This window comes from Fulmarus glacialis, unplaced genomic scaffold (assembly GCF_000690835.1).
Source record: "Fulmarus glacialis isolate BGI_N327 unplaced genomic scaffold, ASM69083v1 scaffold30529, whole genome shotgun sequence".
NCBI classification, from domain to species: Eukaryota; Metazoa; Chordata; class Aves; order Procellariiformes; family Procellariidae; genus Fulmarus; species Fulmarus glacialis.
Window position 1 is genome coordinate 13,930 of NW_009231865.1, and position 23,456 is coordinate 37,385.

Genomic DNA, 23,456 nt, shown 5'->3' on the forward strand with positions numbered 1-23,456 from the left:
GGGTGATACAACCAGCGAACAGTTGTTTTTCCTTGTCCCTAGTCATTCTTGGCTTTTTTTTCCCCAGTCGTTTGTTACTGGGAGAGCCAGGATACTGGGCTAACTGGACACTTAGCTAGCCTGATCCAGGGCAGCTGTTTGTCTACTTGGAAATGCTGAAAGTAAATTGTAGCCAGTAATGTCAGTGCCCCCAGTCTAGGCTTGCATTGGGACATCTTTTCAGGCTGCCAGCCTCGCTGCTAACAGATAATGAGGAATTACTCATGCATGCTGGCACTGAGCTCGTGCAGTCCCTCAGCAAAGAGAAAAGGATGGTTTTAGAGAAGCATTAGCTGCTGTTTTTGCAAGCTGGAAAAGCAAATCAGGTAGTCTGCCCTGTGATTAGTCAGTGCGTCAAAGGTGACCCTTTCTAACAAGAGTAACAGCTGTGCTTTCAACTGCTTCTCAGCTTGCTCTGTGAGAAATTGTCTGCACAGAGATGTTTGTACTTGATAGTCTTCCATTGTTGGCCCAAGAATGGGGGTGTTGGCTGTGGAGATATCTTCTGGTGTTTTTCATCTCTGTTTGATACCTTATTTGTGGTATTAAAATGCCCTTTATGGAAGGACCACTAGAGAAGTTTTTACATCTTACCTGTATCTTCAAATGAAAGCCCAGCTGTTTAAATACAGGTTTGGTTTTAAACCATTTAAATCAGAGTGGCAGTTGTATAGAATGTTATTATAGACCAAAGCAAGCTTTATTCCTGTAGGTGAAGGGTATCTCTGAAATGGTGCATTATACTTATGTAACTAGATGCAAAGGCTTAAATCGATTTTGTTAAATCAATACAGACATCTTACTGTTCTTCTAGTTTGGGTTCAAGATAGTAGGCAATATGGAAATACTGATCATGTTCGTATGAATTTGCTCTAGTAAGGAAAAAATACATCTAATGTTAAAGATATTGAGACTTACTTGATATTCTCAGCCAGTGGTGCAGATGAGCTATAGAGCAGACACCCTGTGCTAGTCATGTCTTTTCAGAATAGAGCTCAGTCAAAATGAAAGTTTAGCAATGCAAAGTGGAAATTCCTGAGCAGAGACATTAATATTACTTTGCATTTTACAAACTGCCTCTTCTGGAGGGTTGGTGGAGTGAAAAAGAGTCTTAAGGTCGGTGTAACTGATAATTTGTTCAGTAAAGCACAGTCTTGGAGGGCTGCTGTACTGTCAAATCAGATGAAGTTAATTGTTTGACAGGAATAGCTTGGAGGAGGAGGGATGGCAGAAAGACGAAAAATAGGAAATAGGAAATAAGAACCAAGCTGTTCAGGAAAATGAGAAAAAAACTTTATAGAAGAGGGAGAGCTGGAGGGCAGAGGCATGAAAAGGAAGAGTTTCACTTCAAATTTTGCGCAGGTTGCAGTGCAACAGGATAGAATTCAGGGAGGTTAGCACTGAGGTTGCAGTAGCCAAAGCAAGACTTACCTAAGGCATGGGATGGTATTTCTGAATGTTAGGAATGAATCTGTATAAATAAATAAGCTAAAATGTTCCCTGTGGGCTAGAGCTATGCCTTCATAGTAGGGCTGAATTCTTGTGGGTTTACTTGTTAAAATTACATGGGCCCCGTAATTACACCCTCTTTTTGAAGGGTATGTGTCATTGCATTGGTTAGAGGGGTAGACATTATCTTTAGCCATTCTTCCCCTTTTAGACTGCAAGAAATGTGTAATTGCAGGTTTGAGCCAGGACTTTTTATTCCCCAAAGTCTCCTGCATCCCTGAAATTCATGGTTAGTGAGTCAGTCCTTCTCTTATTCCAGCAGATGGTGCAGACTATTCAGGGACCGAGGCTCCCAGAAGCATTCTGCTCCTTCCTTTGAGGGAAGGCAGACTTCCCGAGTGAGGAAAACACTGCCAGAAGGATGGCCCTTGTGCTCTGTAACTGCTATTTTGCAAAAACAGAGCACCATCCTTTTTACCCAGAAGCTGAGGGAGTTTGGAAGCAGAATCTACTATGGACAGCAGTTGTTTTGTACAGAAATAGCTGCAGCATCACAGGCTATGGTGAGTTAAGACTAATATTTTTAAGTGGTAGGATGGCTTGGTTGGGTGGAGGGTTCCCAAGATTCTTTCATGGTAGGTTATTTCAGATGTGCACTGCTACCTCAGAACAAGGACCCAGGGAGCTGTGCCCATCTCAGACAAAAGTGAAGCTGTAATGGGACATTGCCTTTTGCCAAAAAAGAGCAAAAGCAGTGACATTCAGCTACAGGCAACAAAATCCGCCCCTCCTTCCCCTGGAAACTGTCCCAACCATCCATAGCATTGTGCTGTGGAGCCAGGAGTATCCCAGTAGAAGAACAAATCGCAGATAGCAGATGCCAGATCAGCACCTTTGAACCTCCTAGTAGATACCAGCAATGGTCAGGTTTTGCCCAAGAGAAAGGTTAAGGACTGTCACATCCCTCCTTATCACTGCATTGCTGCTCACAGTCAAAATATCCTCCTGTCCCTATGCCACTGAGCTCATGCCCTAATTCAGGGAATTCTGCCCGTTTCACAAAGCCAGCTCTGAGCCAGTGAGTGTTCCCTGCAGACTCTGCAGGTGAGATGCCCAAAGCTTATGGGACTCGGTCCTTGGACAGTCTTTACAGATCAGCCATTTCACCTCACAGCCCCTGTTGTCCTCTGTGATGAGGTGTAGCAAAGAGCCCCTCCTGTCTTTCTACCTGTCACGCCCAGATTTTTTTCCTCCCAATCTTTGCAATTATTCAAGTTGCATGCCTTTTTCCTTTCTCAGTTGGGTCTTTCAATGCAACACCGTAAGCAACTATATTCTGCTTTACTCTTTATTATTCTGCCAACATAAAAATTACTAAAAAACGCTTTATAAAATATGTTTCGAAAAATCTAGCATTACCCAAGAACCTAGAGTTTCCCAGGAAAAGGGCTGGAGATAAGGATCCAAAGGGGTTTCCCACTGCAGACTCTCCCACATCAGATCCCAATAGCCAAGGAGTGGGAAAAGGGAATCTTTGAAAAGAGCCTGTGCCTGAAAATGGCTGTGACGCATCCTAGAGAAGACAACTGGTTACTAGCCCAGTTGAGCTAGAGGTCATTTCCTAGGTGGGTACAGACAGTTTTCAGAGGAACACTTTGAGGGAGAACTTCACACAGGAACTGCGGAAGGAAGAGCCATATTAATATCTCTGGCTGTTGTCCCAGCTGCCAGATGCTAATGATGATTCCAGGCTACAGGGGACTCTTAATCAGAGCTTAATAAAGACTCTAATAAGAGTCTGGGGACAAGGAAGTCTCCCTTCCAGGACTGAGACTCTGGAAGGGAAATCCAGGCAGAACAAGCTTTTCAGGTTCAACAGAGGGGAACCCCAGCCTGGAGAAGCTCATCAAGGCTGGAATGGGCTATCCCAGGACTGGTCTCTAAGGATCTGTAAAGGAAAACAGTAAGGGATTGCCTCTTGTGGCCTCAGAGGGAGGTCTCCAAGGAGAGGAGGCCTCTCTTAGCTGGTCCAAAGGGTCAGGTAGCAGTCCCAGAATGCTTAGGCTCTGCTTCTGTCTTATTTGGGCATGGGGTACTTGTTGACATCTGTTGCTTCATGTGAGTCCTGTGGCTCTTTTATCTGGGGAGCAGCATTGGGATTAGGGTTCTGGACACTGCCTATAAAAAGTGGGATGCCTGTTTCATCTTCAAAGATAATGAAGAGAAAGGGCCGGTCAAGGCTGAAGGCAGAGACCGAGCGTGAAATCGCGACGCTGGTAGCAGCAGATGCTTCCACCCCGTCTTCTTTAAGCTCCAGGGTAGACTGATGCTGTATACTGGATACGAAGAGAGGCTCATCTGTGATCTTCTGGAGATTTGGGCTTGTGAACAGCTCCTGGAGGCCTACAGAGAAATGACACTAAGTTAACCTTTCCCAGTTGGTGCCACCAGCTCTGAATTTTCTCAAAGCTGTCCAAAGAAAGCAATTCCCTAATCTGTTGCTACATTTGTTGTCCAACACGGAGGACTGAAGAACTGGCAGGCACCAGAAACAAAAGCTGCAGTCCAGCCAGGTTCCCCAGTCCATCTCTGTATGAAGAGCTGAGGGTGCCAAAACCAGAACAGTTTTCACAAGCTTTATCCACCTCTTTTAGAATAGTAGTGTAAGAACTTAAAGCCTTCCTTAAAAAGCAGCAGCAAGTCTGAAGGCTCTTTCTTGCTAGGCTGGAAACACTGTTACAGGGATTATTTTTTTAAGCAATTCTGCAAAACAAAGTGAACTCTTAATTTATTCTCATCTGGAAATGCAGCGCATGGTGGTTTATTGCAGTAAGCGCTCAGTTCCAGGCTTTGTGATCTGCATTGTCTCTGTGGGCAATTTCTTCGTCCTGGATACTATGTTAAATGACAAAGTAAGAGATAAAGGTTGATGCACAGGAGGAAGTTGGTTTTGGCTACAAATAGGGGAATAGGAAGAACTCGTAAAGATTGTGAGGAACTGTGAATGCTGCCTTCTCTATAGTATCATCTTGTTGGAGGAAAACATTTGGTGCTAGGCAAGCAAAGAATAAGGAGGAGGAAAGGAATAAGAGATGAAAGAGTTTGGATGTTATCTGGAGCAAGCTGTGAGACACAGCTTTAGAAACAAGGATGGCAGTTTTTAGTGTCAGCGAACAGATGCCATATAGATTGATCAGCTTCACTTATTCTGTGCAAATCCTGTTAGAGGCCTTACCCATTTGACTGAGAACCTTGTTGAGTTCCAGCTGGTAGTCCAATTTTATTTTGGGAATCTTCACTGTGGTGGGTACCTCTTTTGGGAAAAGCCTGCATAGTTGTTCATAAGGGAAGTTCTCCAGCACATGAGAGGTATTCCAAGTGTACTGGTTTGGTACAATGACCACAAAACTCATGTTACTCTTAAAGGGAAACTTGGCCACCTGGAAATAAAACCAACCAGAAGAATTTATGGAAGAGGAAGGGAAGTCCAGAAAGTTATGCTTTTAATTTAGTCTTTTTCTAATTGGTCTACAGAGCCAGTCTAGCTATCGGACAAAAACAGCCTGGTGGGAAGGAGGTATCTGATTTCTTCAGAGGAGAAAGTTTGTTGGAATAACAGCATTAGATTTTAGTATTTAGCCACTGACTGGTAAAGATTGAACATATGGTGGAGTAGAAGCCCACATGCACAAACGTTGTACCCACTCTGGCAGTCGCTGCATTCTGAAGGGCTCCAACAGTACATTGTCTGAGGGAATTCCTTTCCATATTTCCTCATTTATCTTTAACTCAAGGCTTTAAAACTCTATTAATTCCCACTTAGTGGGAATATCTCTTTGTGGGTTTTCCTAGAGATTGAGAGTAAAGACTCAACATTCTTGCTAGAAGCAAGGACAAAGGCTGCTTATTAAATTTTTATGTGCTATGCCTGTTAAGACATTTGTTTTTTGGAGAGAATAATTGCAGCCAGTAAAATACCATAGCAAGAGGAAATTCCAGTCAGAACTTGTAGTGCTCATAATAGAGCCCTACCTGAATGTCCTGGGACTCCAGTGTAAACCAGCTCAGGGAGTACTTCTGGGCTTTCATCATCTCAACTGGGACCACGAACTCATTGTCAAGGTGGAATACATCTGGCCCAGTGAAGCTAGCATCAAACTTATTCCTCCAAAACCCTATGAAAATAAAAGTTTAGAAATCAACAAAGTTAAATTTGGGTAGGAAAACAGAAACTGCCTAGCTGACACTCCTCCTATCATGAGTTCTCAACAAGGCAGATAGTGACCAGGCAAGTAGAAATACAGCGAAGAGAAGTCGGTAGCAAGGCTGGAAGAGCCCCAACAGCTGGAAGCTCTTATCTTCCAGAGAGGGACTATGGAATAACAAAAAGAACGAGGATTAATCCTCATGCCTCAGCGTGGGAGATTACTGAAGGCTATGAAGATAAAGTAATGGATGTTTGAGCTTTGAAAAATGAAGAGTATTGCCTTTGTGAAGAGTGAAACAGTGCTCCGAGACCAAGCTAAAACATTTGCAGATTTACACTGGAAGTAAGTGTTTGGTCTGTGTTTTGATGCACAACCCTCAGGGAATTAAAAGAGGAAGATGTGCCTGACCACTGTGCTGTAGTCAGAAAGAAATCCACAGAAGCTGCCTCTGAGCTCTGTGGTTGGTGTGTAGTGAGTTGCATGTGACCTGGTTAAGATGAGCAGTGATGTGCTGCTGTCTGAGATCCCGAACCGGGAGGCAAAAATACTGCAGGTTCCACCTGCTGCATTCTGGCTCTGCAGTCAAGTAACATTTTTAGCACATGTGAAGCAGTTGGGAATCATTACTGTAAAGAAATCTAAGCAAGAGAAACGGCAGATGTACAAGAAAAGAACAAGCAGATTGACTAGCAGGAAGCAATGAAAGGAGATGCCATTCAGCTGCAGTGCTTGCAGAAAACTAGTAGATTTCTAACTATTCCTCTTGAAAAGTAAGGCCTGTGGAGCTCACCATGGAAATGGATTGCATTGAGCAAGAGCATCACTGTGTTTTCAGGGAGCTGCTGTAGGAAGGTGGGTATTTGCCCATTAGTTGTTTCCTTTACCCACTTGTTTATGGCTACGAGGTCATCCTCACTGATCCCAGAAAGGGTCATGGGCTTTGCTCCATAGAATTTCTCTGAATCCTCCAGAAACTTCTCTTTCACCTCAAATCCTGGCAGAGGGGAAGAATTCTACATGAAGTTATCAGACATTGAAAAAGGTTTGCTCAGTGGCTCAGCCAGTGGCATGACACTCCCCAGGAGGAGTGCTTAGGGAAACAGAGACATCTCCCAGTATGGCAGCATGTTTCCATCACTCTCTGTCACTGAGAGTTTTATTCTACACCAGTACAGATCCCCCCGTGCCACCTCTCACCTTTCTGCAGGTACAGACGTGACGCAAGGCTGAGGGTGGATTCTGTGAGCCTTCTGTGAAGGGTGCCCAACATGTGGTGGAGACAGGGCACTGACTCCAGATGCATCACCTCCAGCAAATGCTTCTCTGTCTGATTTGCCGCTCCTAAAAAGCAAAGTCAAATTCCTGTTAGGTCATGCCCATGTGGTGGAAAACACGGATGTTACTCTAGCTGCTTCCTGTTAGAAACATACTGTGCCTTACAAAAGAGGCTGGAGAAACCTGAGAATAGGAGCCTCAGCAGGACCATAGAGGGCATCTTCAATTGTAGTTGTACCTAATTAAAGCTGCAGGAGTAAGATTAAGTGGAAGGTGCCGTATTTAATCTTTGCATTTTGCACGTTGGTTCTTAGTGCCTCGAGGAGGGGCTACAGGGAAGGGCAGGAAAAGGTGCTTTTGTAACTAAGAAGTTACCCAGTGCCAGGTGAGACAAAGCGAGGGCGATGCTGAGGGGTGACAGGATCACATTAGTTCTGTTGGACTCCAGCTGGACCTCTATCAGGAGATCGATGCTGAATCTCATCAAGCCATCTGCTAGTGTCTGGCTCTTCTTCCAAGTCATCTCACAGCTTTTATCTTCAGCCTCTCCTTCCTCTTCAGAAGAGGCAATTTCCCCAGATGGTTGCTGTTCACGACAGCCCACAGCCCCAGCTACGGCTTCATTTTCTGGGTTCCAGTCATTCCTCGTGCCTGGTGGGGTGGTAGCGAAAGGTAACATGGGTCCATCATTCTCCTGGAAGTTGTCATAGATAAAGTCTGCCAGCTCTGCATTTGACAGGGTTGGGATGTCTTCCAGCAGAGCAGACTGTACGACTCCAGCGGTTTTCATGTCCTGGGGAGAAACGAGAAGGATAGCACTGGGAAAGCAGGAGCACGGCGCTACCTTCCCTCATGGATTTTACTGCACACCTAAATGGGTTGAGAAGACTCTCCAGCTTCTCTATTCTGGTGGTGTATTCGTTTCAGTTTGCCTTTTAATCTTGAGGTTAAAAGCACTGCAATGAGTATGGAAAACAGAAGGTCTTGTAACCTGGGAAAATGGACTGAGTGAGGGTCTTGCAGTGGTTCCTCCTCCACTTGCTCTCAGGGCCTGCCCCAGGCAAATGAGCCCAACAGGCATGCTTTGAGGGCGAGAACCACCTGCTCAGCGCATGTCCTGTGCCTTCACCATTTATAGATCCATCATCCTCAACCTTGATTTCACCACCTCCTCTCACATATTTTAGGACTGCCGATCTGCCTCGTGCATCGGTCAGCATCCTCTACTGCTGTCACAGCCCTGATCCATTTTGGCTCAAATCCTCCTCCAGGCATCTGTCTCCTCTTGACTTGCCTGCTCTATTCCATCCCTTTTCTCTCCAAATTCCTCATTTTCCAGTTTTCTAAGCTTTAGCCTATAGCACTGCTGCTACTGTCCTTGCATTTGCATGGTCTTAAACACATGCTTTTTCCTCAGATCCTTCTGTTCCCACTGGCATCCAGGTGACATTCCTCTACTGCAGGAGTGCTGCACTGTCAGAGCCAGGCTCGATGGGCAGCATCAGCTACGGGTCTTTCTCCCTGTCACCCTCATAGCTAGCTGTTTTCCTCATCTTCCCTGATCAATCAGAAATTAAATAATCCACCTGCCAGTCCCTGTTCATACCAGCTACTGATGTTTACTCCACACGCTGCCCAGTTATTTAGGCTGGAGCTTCCAACATGAAGGAGCACAGTGTGGGCAGCAGCGAGTGAGGCGGGGAGGGAAGCCTGCACAAAGATGGACTTTCTCATTGCATTGGCACTGCTAGATTGCACTGCCTGGACTCATCATATCTCAGGACAAACTGGAAAACCATTGCAAATATCACAGCATAACTTCAGTCCCCTTGGGTGGAACCAGTCATTGCTTACCTTCAGCTCCCCATCTTTGTCTAAGAAGAGACGCTTTTGCTCAATGGCATGTGCCGAAGAAAACTGTAAGGGGGAAAAAAAAACCCAACAAAGAAACAAAGTCAGGTCCCAGATAATTTCCTCTGAATTCCCAGAGTCGGTCTTCTCTGCTCCCACTCCTAACACATTCCCATGGGGTCAGGTCAGAGACTGGCACCAGCCTGGCTGTAGCAGTCCTTGCATGGCCGCAGCATGGGCAGGGCTTTAGCATACAGACTCAAAAGCAGTGGGGTCCACCGTGGGGAGGTGGAAGTGAGCAGGAGCTGGGAGAGAATGCAAATGCTGGATTTGTTTAGAAAGGTATCAGATCAGAAGGGTACAAAATAATGTATCCTCTAGAGTGTGAGCAGTGCGGTTTTGCAATCTCAGATCTGACGGGGATCCAGATTTAAAATGGGACAAAAAAAAAGGCTGTTATTAAACAACCTCCTGTTAACCCCTGAAGGTCATGGTCACTAAATACAGTTGAAGCCAAGTTTCCAAACATTTGCCTCAGAAATCCACTTGAATAGTGAGAATATCCACAGCTATTTTAGCTGGGAAAAAGAAGATTAGAAACCTTGCTGCACTGGAGCACAGGCTAACCCCATAGCAGAGAAGCAGTGTCCTCCACCCATCTGCCTTCCAGGGCTTCTCACGCAGAAGCATCAGGTGGTATTTGCCCCGTGGTCTGGTGGAGGAGAGCCGCCTCGCTTCCCTTGCCCTTTGCTGGCTGGGGAGAGGGCTGTGCTCACACCGCAGAGGCCCCCACCATTGCTGGAGTGAAGCAACTTACCCTTAGGTGACTGTGCAGAGCAGATAGGCAGAGCAGCAACAGACCCCAGAGGAACACCATATTTCTGGAACAGAAGGACCAGCCGAGAGAGAAGTTATTTCCAGCTGCCTGGCAGCAGCAAGCTGAGCTTATTCAGGTCTACAGGGAGAAAATTATCAACCTGGCCAAACAGGTTGGCGCAGGAGCTTGCAGAAAGCAATAGGGAGATGAACAATGCTGCAAACAAACAACACAGAACTCCTGGTCCAACACCAAGGCAGCAAAATCAGAGAGGAACAGGGACCCGCGCCGGAGCAGAGCTGTAACCACAGCCAGGCTCCTACATGACGCTCTCCTGCTTGGATCCTGCATTTCTGACCCCATCACCCTCATTTCTCTGGATTGCAAATGGTATTTCCCTAATCAGTCCTGCACACACTGTGCCTCTGGAAAAAGACATGAGCCTCTGCTACTTTCCCATGCAAACCACCGAGGTACAGGCACAGCATCCTCAGCTGTGCCCCGGGCTCTTGGGAAAAGGGATACTAACCTGCCTCAGAGGGGCTGCAGGCACTCAAGTGCTGTCTGGGAGGGACTTTGCAGGTAGAAAATGCAATACTAGAGCAGTTTCTCAGCAATATGTCCTGGAATAGAGAGTCCTCCCCTTCCCAGCACTCGCCTTCCCCCTTTGCTGGCAAACCCAGCCTCTCCCACCCCCGCACTCCGGTTCCTGTATGGGACAGTGGGAGCAGGGCCCCACCCGTTCCCTGCCCACCGCTTCACCCAGCCACTTTTCCCTTTCAAACAGAAATAACATATCTTTTTCTTAACATAAAGCCCCCGTGCCAAAGCCCAGCTGTTGGCACAGCTGCCATACACTTAGTTCCCGGGGCTGCTTTCCATTCTCGGAGCACTCCTTGCTTTCACCCAAAACTGCTGGGCTGCGACCCCGGTTGCCAAGTGGAAGAAGCAAAACTTGAGGCCATTTCATTCCCCCTCCTCCCTCACCCCGAATTCCGCAGCCACATATAACCCTGAATACCCCTTTCCTCCCTGGCGGTGCCCATCCTTTAACCCTCTGCCAAATTCACCCCCCTTTACCAGACAGACACTATTGCTTATTGGAGGAGCCCCCATTTACTGTCAAATTCTCATTTATTTGCTCCTTACCTGAGGTTTTTCATGTCCATGTTGGAGCTGGCACCTGCCTTAGCCCAGCCGATAGCTCTGCGTGGGGCAAACGCAGTCTCTTGTCCAGCCCACCCCTCCTACCCGCCGGCAGCGACCTTCGGCACCACCCCCTATTTGAGAATTTGGCAGGCAAATATTGACTTGCAGCATCCGGTTAAACATTTGTTTGGGGGATAAGAGTGAATTTGTGGTGTATTTGGAGATGGGGAGAACTTTGGGTGGCTGTACCCTCAAGACAATGTTAACACTGAGTTTACCAGCTCCAAAACTCCCATCACTAGAAGTAACATGCAAAGTCAGTTGTCCCTAGTAGTGGCTCTGCTTTCCATAAACTCCCTGTGCTGGGAACGCGGTCTTTTATTCATAACCTTTAGTGAAAATGTAGGGCTTGGTATTTATTGCCACAGGGCTCGCTCTGTTTTTTGGAATTTTCTTTGCAGAAAACCCCAGATATTTACTCTCTGTAGCCCAGCTGCTTCTGCTGCAGCAAGCACGAGGCACCGGTTTTAACAGATGGCGGGTGCCCAAGGCCCCGTGGCCATGGACCCAAGCAGGAGGCGGCGATGCTCAGGCTGGGCTGAGCCAAGAGCAGCTGGTACCTCCCCCGGGGCACAGCACGCACCAGAGCCCTGCCGGGGGGAGTTGGCCCCGGTGCCGGGCTCCACGGCACGCACGCACTGCTGTGGCACGGAGGAAGAGTCTTGGGGATGGGCAGAACTCCAGCAGTCTTGTCCTGTGCGGTTTTGTGCCGTACGCAGAAGCGATGGTGATCCTTCCTGGCTCTGTCCATGTCCTCAGGGTGAGAGGAGTCACTAAGGAGTAGTGGGGAACACTAACGGGATCACAGCGCTTGCCATCCATTCCTTGCAGCAGCTCTTGGTTCCCAAACTCATCCCAGACACTGGGAAGGACTGGAAAGGAGACAGGTCTGAGCTCTGCAACCAGAAACTACTTTGGGACATGCTGCTGCAACATGGGGAGCTACTTCCCCTTGGAAAGCAGATCCCTGTGCAGCAGAATCCTACTTACATCCAGGGCATCTTCACAGCATCCCTCCTCCAGCTCACCCAGGAACACAAGAGGTGTCTGAACGCAGAGGTTTAGCTTTGGCTGCCAGAGCAAGAGCTGCAGCCAGCACACCCAGCCCTGTATCGCACCGCACCTGGGCCCCTCCAGCACAGAGCTTCCCCACACACCCGTCTCTGCGTCTCTTTCAAATAGTTTATTAGAAGTAAATATTTACATCTATTGCAAATGGTTAATAGGCAACACGGGACTGAGAGCTCCCCTTAGGTTCGGAAGGATAGCAAGGGCCAACTGCTCACCTCCCCACCCTCCCTGGAAGCAGAGGGCAGTCTTCCCAACTGCAGGTGGCTCAGATGAACTGGCAGCTGGATGAAAGCCCTTTCCCCTCCCAGGACAACCCACAGCAGGCTCCTCCTCTGCCCAAGATAAGAGCTTCCCGCTCCCCTGATACTGGCTCTAATTAGGCTGAAGGATGGATGGGAAAAGGGCTGCAATAGAAGTGAGGCAACTGCTCCTACTGCTGGGTCAAAGAGCCCTCTCCTTGGCTTTGGGGTGGGAACAGACGGTGCTGTCCCAAAGGGAAGGACAGAAAGAGACCGTGCTGGATCATGCCTCCTGGCTCTCGCCCTACAAGGGCAGGAGGGGACAAAACCGAGCACCTTTTTGCTGTCCTGTCTTCCCCAGGAGTCCAAGCAGCACAAAGGAGAGGATTAGAAACACTTGAGAAACTATTGAGAAACCCTGCCAGTGCACAGCACACAGTGCACAGGGCATTCCTCACCCCTTAGATAATCACAGGATGCAGTGCTGCTGGGGCAGGGACCAACAACAGTCCATCCCTACCCTACTGCTCCAGAAGCCAAAATCCTCATGGAAGCATCTAGCTCTGGGCTCCCTACAGGGTCACGTTCCCATCCCAAACTGTCCCACCGCAGCAGCCCATTCCTAAATGAACTGGCGGAGCAGAGGGGGTTTGTGCCTTGGCTGACTTCCATTCCAGTCTTTGCCCTGGAGTCAGTAAGGTAGCAAAAGTGCTCTAGTTAACCTCCTCTCCTCCCATACAGGCTCTAACTCAGCCAGCAGAACCTAAAGTTAATAGAGTACATCCTCTGGGCTTCGAACACCGACCACAGGAGGAGGAGATGCCCGGCACCATGCAGCTCCAAAAGCAGCAGTTCCCAGGCCCAGCTTATGCTATCCTAGTAAGACTGTTTAGTGGTTCAGGAGTGGAAGTGAAGGGTAAGTGCAGATAGCAGTAGCTATACTGTTGTGTTCTTGTCAAGAGGCACCTCTTACCCCTTAACTGAAGGAGGGAGGATACCTGTGGTCCATATTACTCTGGAGGGCAGCTCACAGACCCCTGGGGATCAGGCACACATGGTATGGAAAGCTCCAGGCCTCTCTGTAGGGGTGACAGTGACCTACAATGCCCGGTATTTCTCTCAGCAGCAGCAGAGGTTTCTCAGTTATGGCTTTTTTCTTTTTAAAGATACAGAAAGAGGTTAGAGATGCTTTACTGAGTGCTCACTAACAAGTACACCCCCCCCTGCATCCTCTGTTCAGAAACATCTAACTCTGCCTCCTCTGTAAGCGACGCTGCCAGCTTTCAGCTCTACCACCAGCGCTGTGGGACAGCCACAAGCTCCTGGGCCGGGGGTCTCTACGCCAGGAGGCGTATGACACCGTTGTCCGAGCCTAGCAGGAGATGGCATTTCGTGGGCAGCACCGCCAGGCTGGTCAGTGTACCCCGAAAATTCTCCGAGCTCAGTTTGGTCGTGCTGACGGGCAGGGCTGAGGACTCCAGCATGGAGTAGACACCAATCTTGTTGGCCACAGTGCCAGTGACCACGTCATTGCCATAGAGGTCAAACGCGTGGATGGGTTCAGATGCAGATTTGTAGTGGTGCAAAGGTTTCTGCTCCAGTTCCTTCCAGACAGTCAGGGAATGATCCGAAGAGGAGCTGATTAGCACATTGCCCTCTGCAGCCTGCAGGAGAGGAAAGGCCAGTGAACCAACACTGCTGCAGTAAAAACTCCCAATCTCATCCTGCAAATGAGATTAGCAGGTAGCTGCCAATAATCCAACAGTTGCAGCGCAATCCCTTGGGAAAGTCCCAGCCATTTCCAAGCAATTGATGGTACTGAGCAGTATTACAAGGCATCCAGGTGGACACCGCAAGCTACAGGATTCTCTGGTAGCTGGCAACCTCCTCTAGTGCTATCCTCCAAGAGATGGGCTGTGCCTCTTCTCAACATCCTGATACCCAACACAACTAATTCATCATCTGTTACTACCGCAGTGGTTAAAGAGATTATCATGCGGTCTCCCTCTCCATTAAACCACTTGCCAAATTATTTTCCTTCTCGGGAAAAGGAATTGGGAGGCTTTCTCACAGTAGAAAATGCTGCTGAGGGTAGGAGAAGCCTGAAGCTGCTTATTAGCAGAGCTAGTGAGAGGGTAAACAACCCATACCGCTGAACTTTGTTTAACCTGCATTTGGGTCGAGGACACTGGAGCCCCAGTGCTGCTCCCTGAGGGTGGGTAAATATAGACAAGAGTTATTCATTAGAGCGACGCTCTCCCAGGGGGGCTGAGAGCCCTGTGGAGAAAGCAACGCATTTGCCTCTTCACAGGAGATGTGGCTTCTCCCTGCCCCTGCTGCAGACCTGCTCGGCAGGGACTGATACCTGGGAGGGCTGATCTCTGTTCAGCACAGGTTGGACCAAGAACAGCCATCCGCAGCACTAACCATGGGGCAGGAGGGCTTGAGCAGCCTCTTAAGGACACAGCAAGGGATGGAGGAACACCCACAGGATGGAGCAGACAAGCCCTGTCAAGCAGTGTGTGCAAGAAGGATGCTCTACGCAACCTCAGAGGATTGATGAGGCCCACAAAGCAGCCCCCCACCCTCTCACCTTGATCTGCAGGATGTCTCCCTCATGGGCAGGCCACCCCCGCATGATGAGTCCTGTCCTGGTGTCCAGCAGCACAATGAAACCAGAGGAGAAGCCAGCCATAACGCTGCGCCCGTTAGGACTGACAGCCAAGCAGCGGATGAGCCCAGCACTCACCCCACTGGCCAGGCGAAACTCGTGCTGCAAGAGAGAGAGAGTCCAGCTACGGGGGGACGAAGATCAGGGGATCCGGCATTTAGGGGACAAAAGACCCTGGGGTCCAGCTGGCTTTCGTGGAGTCATCGCAGCTGGCTTTGGGCTAGCCGTGATCCCATCATTAAGCACACAGATGGAGGAGGGTGGCTCGCAGAGCGCCAGACTCCCTACCTGTAGTCCTGGCTTCCTGTGATCGATGAACCGCAGCACAGAGTCTGCACTGGCCACAGAGATGCTGTGATAGGGAGGCGGCATGGTGGTCACAGCTGTGATGGGGACTTTGCTGTCTAATTCATCAAAAGTCCGGAGAAGTTTGCCTGTGAAAACATGATGGAGAAGTTACAGCAGTAGATGGACGGAGAAAGTACACAGCAAATCTTCAGTTCTGCACTGTTTTTTAACAGGAGCCATCAAAACTCAGTATGGCCCCTCTGTCTTTAAGGACTGGACCAGTTCACTCCAGCCAGCCCTCACCCTTTCCCTTCTTACCTGTGAACTGGTCCCAGATGTGTACAGTCCCATCACAGCTCACCACGTGCTGCGATGCCTCCAGCTGGCTCACGTAGAAAACTGACTTCTTGTGCTCGGCATACGTGAAGCGCGGTGGCACCTCACTGGTGCCATCCCCGTAGTTGTACAAGGGCCAAAGGCGGACAGTTTTGTCCTTGCTGCCACTAAGAAAGAAGTCCTCGCTGCTGAGCGGTGCCACGCACTTGATGGCCCCTGAGTGCCCTGAGAAACTCTGCAGCTTGATCTGGTGGAAGTGGAAGCGGGAGTCATGTTGGCTCACCCCAATCTCATACTGCCAGTAGGCCAGCCAGTTCCCACACAGCATGTGGGTGCTGCGAGGAAGGTCATGCTTCAGGGTGTTCTCCTCTCTGGATGAGCTGGGAGTAAAGCCATCAGTGCCAGCACTGAGGCGAAGTAAGCCAAGACCCTCGCGCTGCGTGTCCACAGGGACCTGAATGCGGTTCCCTACCAGCACGCTCCCAAAAGTACCAGAGTGACTGTCCTCGTGGTGGCTAGAGAAGGGCTCGGTCCCTCGCGTATCTTGGTCTGAGCCCACTGCACTCGGTGTTTGTTCCAGGCTAACCACCTGCAGGCTCTTTGGGTTCACGTTCTCCAGGTAGGTGCTGGCCAGCTTCTCAACCAGAGAGTGGTTGGGCACAACCGTCCGGATAACGTCACCTGAAGAAAGCGAGAATGTGGCTCCAAGGGAAGGAATTTCCCCATCATCATCCCCCGCCACCACCAACAGAACAAGGGCCAGCACAGGGCTGTGAACACAACGTCCCCCAGAAGCCACTCACACGCTGCTCCCAGCCAAAGCAGCCTGAAGCCCAGTGGGCTCCCAACCCAGCAAGCAGACCAAGCCACAGTGTAGAAGCTGTGGGTTTCCCCCAGCAGCCCTACGCCCTCTGACTTCTTCTGAGTTCAGGTCCAGCACGCGTGCACAGAGCACGGAGCTCTCTCACAAATCCCAGGAGACGGTGGCCAAGCCATACCTAACAAGCAAGAGAAGGGGATGTAGGTGATGTAGGCCATCTCAGGGTTAAACACCTTCTGTAACTCCATCAGGACGGCCGGATCCAAGGCCAGCAGCTTCCCATCCGAGAGGGGCACCTCCATCCCCGGCACCTCACAGCTGCTCAGTGACTCCGCTGTCAACCCCTGCACAAGAGAAAACAGGAAGATCAGATGCTCTCACCACATAATTAATTACACAAACACAGCCTGGGATGGACGCTGCTGACACCAGTACTGGTATATGCAGGTACGCCCACCACATTCCTGCGGCTGGGTACTGGGGTATGGCAGGAAGACCTCTCCCACATCACTGACCTGGTCTTGCAGCTCCTGCAGCAGTGAGAACGCCCCAAAGAAGCTTCTCACCGTGTCACTCAAATGCTGCTGCACCATCTCCTGCCCAATCCGCAGGCAGATCAAGGCAATTAGGCTGATTGTCTTAATGCACAGGACAATACGGGCCTGGGAACCACTGGGGAAACTGAAGAGGACATCCATTACCAGCTTGCCCTCCACATATCCCTTTTCCCCTCCTCTGCTTCATGCTTCCTGCCTTGTCTGTGTTATCAGAAGGTAAGCTCTACATGCATGCTATGTACCAGTGCAAGAAGGTGCACATCAGGGCAGGAGCAGCCCCATGACCCCAGGAGCATTAAGACCCTCACAGAACCATTTCCAAATCCCCGATTTTGAGTTGTGCCAATCCTGGCTGAAGGCACGGCAGATTGCAGCGCTTACCCAACAGCCGGTGAAGTGAGGAAGCCCAGCACTGGGAGCAGCACCTCCTGGCTGATCTTGGGGAGAATGTCCATCAGCGTGGTGTCTGAGAGACACACCACGATCTTCTGAGTCAGCGTCACAGCAGCCAGGAGCCCTGCCTCCTTCCGACTATTCAGCCGGCCACCACCGGACCCACCGCTGGGTGCAACCTGCAAAAGGAGTCCTTCAATGCCAGGGCCACCATCTCCCCAGCAGGACACATCAAGGGTAATCGCAGGATCACCCAAGCTCAGCCTCCAAACCCGGCATGGTAGTATTGGTCACAGCCCCTGGGAGAGGAACCTGAGCACTGGGCCTCAACAGCAACTCATGTCTTGCACTCAAGCAAGGGATGAGCCTGAAAACTGACAGACAGATGTCAACATAAGAGATGAGCCTGGAGAAAATGGGGCACAACATCGCCAAGCTCGCAAGCGTGCTCTGGAGGGCATCTCCCTGCAGGATGCTCCCACAGCTCGGAAACTCAGAGGGGAAAGAGACAACCCTGGAGTGGCCCAGACCATCACCAGCCAGGACACTGCAGAGCATCGTTTGCCAGCACAGGAAGAGGGGAAACCTATTACATACACGCGACTTAAAGCAGGAATCAGTGTCTTCATTCCATGATATGTTGAGCCTGGATGCACAGACTGCAGAGGAACAGTCCCTGCATGAAATATCCAAGCACAAATTATGGGCAAACCTGCTGCTGACTTCGAGAAATCCAGCTGTTAATAACTTCATTAAGCAGAAGAGCACATCCTTTTTTGCTGACAACGTACCGATGGTGGTTACAGCAACACCAAAGAGTTAACAACATCAGCAGCAACATTAAAAGATTTCGTTCTAGATTGCCCTATTTCCTAACTCCTAGACAAATCAAACACCCAAGAAAAGAGAGCCAATAACAAAAACCACAAACAATTCCCAGTTTCCACTATATTTCTTGTACACCTGCCATCTTCCAGCTCATCACACAGGCTCTTCCTCTCACAAAATATCCACTCTGCCAAATCCTGCAAGAACGATTGGCTTTATCCTATTTGTGACCTGCAAGTTTCATCGTTTTAATATCAGGTTGCCAAATGCTGTTCAGGGGGGTATTAATCCCCCCAGGGCCCCCAAGCAATAAGTTGAGTAAAGCAAAGCAGAACAGCTGGAGCTATGATTGCAACTGGGTGGAGAATGATTTTGCTGAAAAATGGGATTTTTTCCCCTGAAAAATCTCCCCTTCAACATTGGAAAAACTGACAATGCCTTTTTTGTTTTCTTTAAATGAACAGCTGTGGCCTCTTTTCCTCTACGTTTAAATTATCAAAAAGCTATTGAAGTTTTCCATTTAAACACGAATCCATAACCAAAGTGTTTATAACCACTAAAAAGGGAGCAATATGAAAAATAAGCCTGTTTAAAACATTCAAAAACATTTTTTCGATGAAAAATTGGTTTGTTTTTCAACCAGCTGCATTACACACATTTTCTTCTTGTTATTCAGCTATGAATTTCAAGCTGAAAAGTTTGTAAGTTTTTGCCAGTATTTTTTTATACAGTTGAAAAACCTCCTTTAGCCTCTCCCCAGCTCATCCCCTATCTACCCATACAGACCTCTAAAAACACTCACTCCAGCAATCCCACAGCAGCCCAAGCTGCTCCGCCTGCCCATTATCACAATCCCGCCCTTGTGCCAGCTCCGTTTCGGCACGCTCGCCCAGCAAAGCAAACGAAAAGCTTTTTCTCTGGCTTCGCACGTGCCAGGAATGGGTCTAGACAGGGAAAGCCCCCGGCTGAAACAGGGAAGGAGGGGCTGCGGCAGCCCAATGCAGATCCGCAGCGGCTGAGGCTTGCTGAAGAGCAAAGCCCACGTACGCGGCCGCACGCTTCGCTGGAAGCGGACCGGAGCTTATGGCTGGGGGTGAATGCCTCTTCTGGCTGCATCAGCACAGCCCTTCTCGGCCAACACAGCAAGAGCTGCTCAGCCTCCACAGACGGAGCTCAGCCGAGCACAGATTTCTATGCAGGAGGCTCTTGGTGAGGCTGGACTATTTTCTGTGCATCCTCCTTTTGTGCTTGGACACAGCTCTCGCCCCAACACGTGCAAGAAGAGGAGAAAAGGTAATACTAACCAGGTAGCTGATGTAGGGCAGGTACTGGTAGGTGAGGACAGGCTCTCCATACAGGTACGCCACATGCACAAGACAGGCCAGCACTGGCTTTGACACCTGATCTCATTTGGTAGATATTTCCTGTACTCAGGGGACTGTTCTCATCGTTGCTTGGTACAAACTGCTGCCTGGTGGGGCCTGCCCAGAGACAACATCATGAGCTGAAGCAGCAGTCTACACCCAAGCCACAAGGCACCCAGCAGACTGTTTTGGGGTACAGCCCACCCCGGGTCCTGTTTTGGGGCACAGTCCACCCACATCCTGGGGTCCCAGGAGCAGACATTACCAACATAGCAGGACGTGAGCAGACGGAGCAGGTTCCTGGCGATGAAGCGGGACGTGACGGTAGGGCCCAGCTTGGCTGAGAGCCACCTCACCATCTTACAGGCTGTGTCTGCAAAACAAAAACAGTTGCAAGGACAGAGCCCGGCTCGGCGCAGATTAGCTATCACCCGGCTGCTGCCCAGACCCTGCCTGTCCTGCAGGCAGCTCCCTGGGTCTCAGATCCACGCGCTTCCGTGGAGACCTGGCCTTTTACACTGGTTTCATTGCTGCTGCCAAGCAGGGACCATAGACACCCCCAAATCTGGACCCACTTCTTCCCAGGCTCTCCCCTTCTCCCACTCACTGCTTTACTGGATGTTTGCCACGCTCGGCAGAAAGGCTCAACGCCAGCAGGGTCTTACCCAGGAGTATTGTCTGCTCTTTGTCATCGCAGTGATCCGGCAACTCCTCTCCCTCTCCATCCTCTGGCTCGCTGCTGTCATCAGCCAGGGGGACATCCACGGATGCACCAGCATCCACGGCCTCTGTCAGCTCTGCATCAACCACAGCGTCATTGTGCTCCTCTTCATCATGCTCCTCTTCCTCCTCCTCCGAGTCCTCGCTCTGTTTCAGGTCCTGGCTGCTGTCCATCGACTTCAAGCTGCTCTTGTCCTTCTGGGAATCCCCATCCGCAGGTCTGTCCTCTCCCAGGGACACCTCGCTGGCGCTGCTCTTGTCGCTCAGCCGCCCAAGGCTGAGCGATTCCTGCTCCTGAGGCTGCAGCGACTCCCCGACATAGAGGCCGCTCTGGAAGTCCTCGCTCTCGGGCAGGTAGGCTTGGTCGTGGAAGCTGACACCAGAGGTGTAGTCGAGGAGGTCGAGTGCAGCGGAGCTGTGCTCCACGTCCATCTTGATCTCCTCCCCAAACACGCACGACACTGGGCTTTCCCCTCCACTTTCATCATCTTCAGCCGTGCCGAGGAGCGATTTGCTCTCCTCCCGCGAGCTCTCGATGCCAACGAGAATCTGCAGGATGTGCGGCAGCAGGTTCAGGAGGAAGGACTGCAGCCCCAGGCGCACTATCAACTGGGCGACAAAGCAGTCTGTGTAGAGGTAGAACCTGCCGTGGCGGTAGCAGGGGGTCTCATATGTTCCGATCAATGGCTTGAGCAAGTATTTGTTGGCATTCTTCGGCCCTAGGGATTTAGCTATAGGTTCAAAGAGATACCACGCTGCATAGACAGCGGTATTCTCCTCGGACATCAGAGATAATATGAAGGGCAGAAGAATCTCCAAGCCTTCAGGAGTGATTTCAGAAAGGATCCCCTCCAGCTGCTGCCACAGCTGGAAAACAAGTTCCCGGCCCTGACCTTCACCCTCTATCTTCTTTGCCTGATAGGTGAAAATGAATTTGTGCAGGGCTGGGAAGTATGTGGGGAAGGGGACAATAGAGCTGAAGGGACTGAGGAGCTGCATGGGACAGGGTGGGGGGAGGCCCTGGGAGATGGGTTTGTATTCAAACAACTGCACCGCGCCCTTGCCCAGCCTGGTCTTCAGAAGCTTCTCCACCGGCACGCTCAGCTGCAGCAGGACGTGCAGCACGTGCTGGAGCGGGGCTGGGATCTCCTTGGGATGGTAGCGACACAGATTACGCACCAGCAGGAACCGCTCCAACAGGGATGCGTCAGGCTTTGAAGGACGAATCCTTGGTGCAAATATAATCTCAGCTACCAGGATGCCCAGAGCTTGCATGTCCCTCTGGAAGAGGTCCGAGAGACCCAGAGGTGGCTCTTCCCACGGCTGCTCCATTAGCTGCATCTCGCTGCTTAAGCCTTTAACCAAGAAATTGTCCAATTTCTCCAGTTCTTCCAGGGCCTGGAGTGGATTGAAGCCTTCAGGAAGGGTGATCTTCATGTCTACCTGATCCACAGCACCTGCCTTGCTCCGACGGAGAGGTCGGACACCTGAGGTTTTGCCTTCGGTGGCATAAGCAGGGAGGGTGGAGGGCTGTGCTGAAGGCACAGTGGTACAGGGCTGATCAGCAGCTCTACTAGTAGCAGAAATTGAATCCAGGGCTTCTGTGCCTTGCTCTAAATCATCCTCACCAGCGATGGGTTTCTCTGCAGACCAGGTGGTTTCACATGGAATAGCCTCCAGGACCAGCCCATTAACCGCATCCGTCACCTGGCCTTGGATATCCTCCAAAACCACAGTCTCCCTAATGTTCTGGAGAAGAGGCCGGGCAATGGCTGGACCTTCAGCAGGTGTGTAGGCAGGTCCCACCATGCGCCTGGGATGCGGCTGGTCAAAGAGCTGCACAACCCCGTAAGTCGTCAGATGCGTGTGGTTGTCTACTAGATGGAGGCAGACGTTCTTCTCCTTGACAGCGTCCTTCCCCAGCAGCTTGTACCCAAAAGTGAGATCAATCCAGTGGTGGAGGTCCTGAGAAACTTCCCGGCTCTCAAGCAGCGTACGGTGGACTTCGATGAACTCCTCGTAGGAGCTACACCAAGATGGCACATCCAGGTCGGGCATGTCCGGATGGATGGATCGGAAAACTCTGGGATGCATTCATCTGGGGTCCAGCTCTGCATGCGCTCCATGCTGGCTGGATACTCATTGGGCTCCCACTGGGACCTCACATGGCAGCACAGCACTGCCTTGGGTGTCCTTCGAGCCGTGTACACATAGTAGGTGATATCCGAAAGGACATCGGAGATGTGATGCGGAACATGGAGCTGCTCCCCACTTGACCCACCAGCAACAAACGCCTGCTTGGTCATCTCATAGGTGAAGTCCAGCTGCTTGTCTCCCTTGTTGAGCCGGAACTTGGATTTCCTTAGGTCCCTGAACTTGCCGTTTTTGGTAGTGAAGTCCACCACCCATGGAAGAACTGGGTGATAATTGGGGTCTCCCATTCTCCTCCCAGCCAAACTGTTTAGACGCATAAGGTAGTCAAAGTTGCTGACCTGCCCATGCACCCACTGTAACACCAGGTCTCGGAGGTCCTTCTGGCAGGCGGTGCACCTCGCCTCCTGCCCTCGCACGCCAGCGCTGCTTTGCTCGCTTGTTCGTTCCAGACCAGCCTCCAGATTTGCTTCCTCCTTTTTCGGTCCCTCGTGCTCTCTGAAGTTCACACGGAGCCGGCTGCACAGCTTCTCGTCCACAGCCACATCCCGAAGGGAAAAGGCACCACAAGCCAGACCCGCCTGGTGACAAGCCTTCATGGCCTGCAGCACGTGGAAGAGGAGGAAGAGGATTTTGGCATGGCTGTTGGTGAGCTTGGCCGGGCTGAAAGTCACGATGTCATGCAAACAGTACTGCACGTAAGGGTAGATGACGTACAGCATGTTGGCCGACTCCAGCAGGGCTTCTGCCTGCAGCACGTTGGGGCAGGAGGGCACCCCCTTGGCGGCCGCCATGTTCTCCTTGGCAGGGGAGGCACTGGGCGCGTTCTTGCCCACCTGAAGGACGGGACAGCCGTAAGCCTTCTGCAGGGCAGCCCGCAGTGCATCCAGGGCCGGCACGGTGGGCGGCACATCAGCATGCCGGTATGGCCGCACATAGAGGCAGTGAGCCCGGCACCATAGGTTTCGGTAATTCTGGGAGGCGACACTCTGCATGAAGCCGTGCAGGGTCTCCGGGCTGCCGTTACGCTGGTCAGAGACGGAAACAGCCCGTGGATCTCCACCCGGGTCCAGCCGGTGGGCAGCTTCTGCACGGAGTGCTGCAGGAACGTCCTTACCTCCACGTCGCTCAGCCCCTCCGGCCGTGGGCACAGGCCAGGCAGCACCCGGC

General features: G+C 50.7%; 2 protein-coding genes across 2 annotated transcripts; both read right to left on the reverse strand.

Annotated features, from left to right (window-relative positions):
• Positions 1 to 3,182: 3,182 nt before the first annotated feature.
• Positions 3,183 to 9,699, reverse strand: SERPINF2 (serpin peptidase inhibitor, clade F (alpha-2 antiplasmin, pigment epithelium derived factor), member 2). The gene is made up of 8 exons (XM_009584717.1): positions 9,640 to 9,699; positions 8,826 to 8,888; positions 7,347 to 7,764; positions 6,894 to 7,037; positions 6,487 to 6,690; positions 5,521 to 5,663; positions 4,724 to 4,928; positions 3,183 to 3,891 (listed from the first exon to the last, which is right to left on the reverse strand). Exons 1-8 carry the CDS (start codon positions 9,697 to 9,699, stop codon positions 3,566 to 3,568), a joined length of 1,563 nt encoding a protein of 520 aa, XP_009583012.1. The 3' UTR covers positions 3,183 to 3,565.
• A 3,616-nt stretch (positions 9,700 to 13,315) lies between these two features.
• Positions 13,316 to 23,445, reverse strand: WDR81 (WD repeat domain 81; the record flags this gene model as incomplete). The annotated part of the gene is given in 13 exon segments (XM_009584719.1): positions 13,316 to 13,822; positions 14,752 to 14,931; positions 15,118 to 15,263; positions 15,436 to 16,134; positions 16,452 to 16,617; positions 16,789 to 16,954; positions 17,212 to 17,402; positions 19,356 to 19,458; positions 19,460 to 19,532; positions 19,681 to 19,788; positions 20,081 to 22,216; positions 22,219 to 23,331; positions 23,334 to 23,445. Coding segments are annotated over 13 exon segments (5,520 nt in total), but the record flags the coding sequence as incomplete, so codon positions are not given.
• Positions 23,446 to 23,456: the final 11 nt, after the last annotated feature.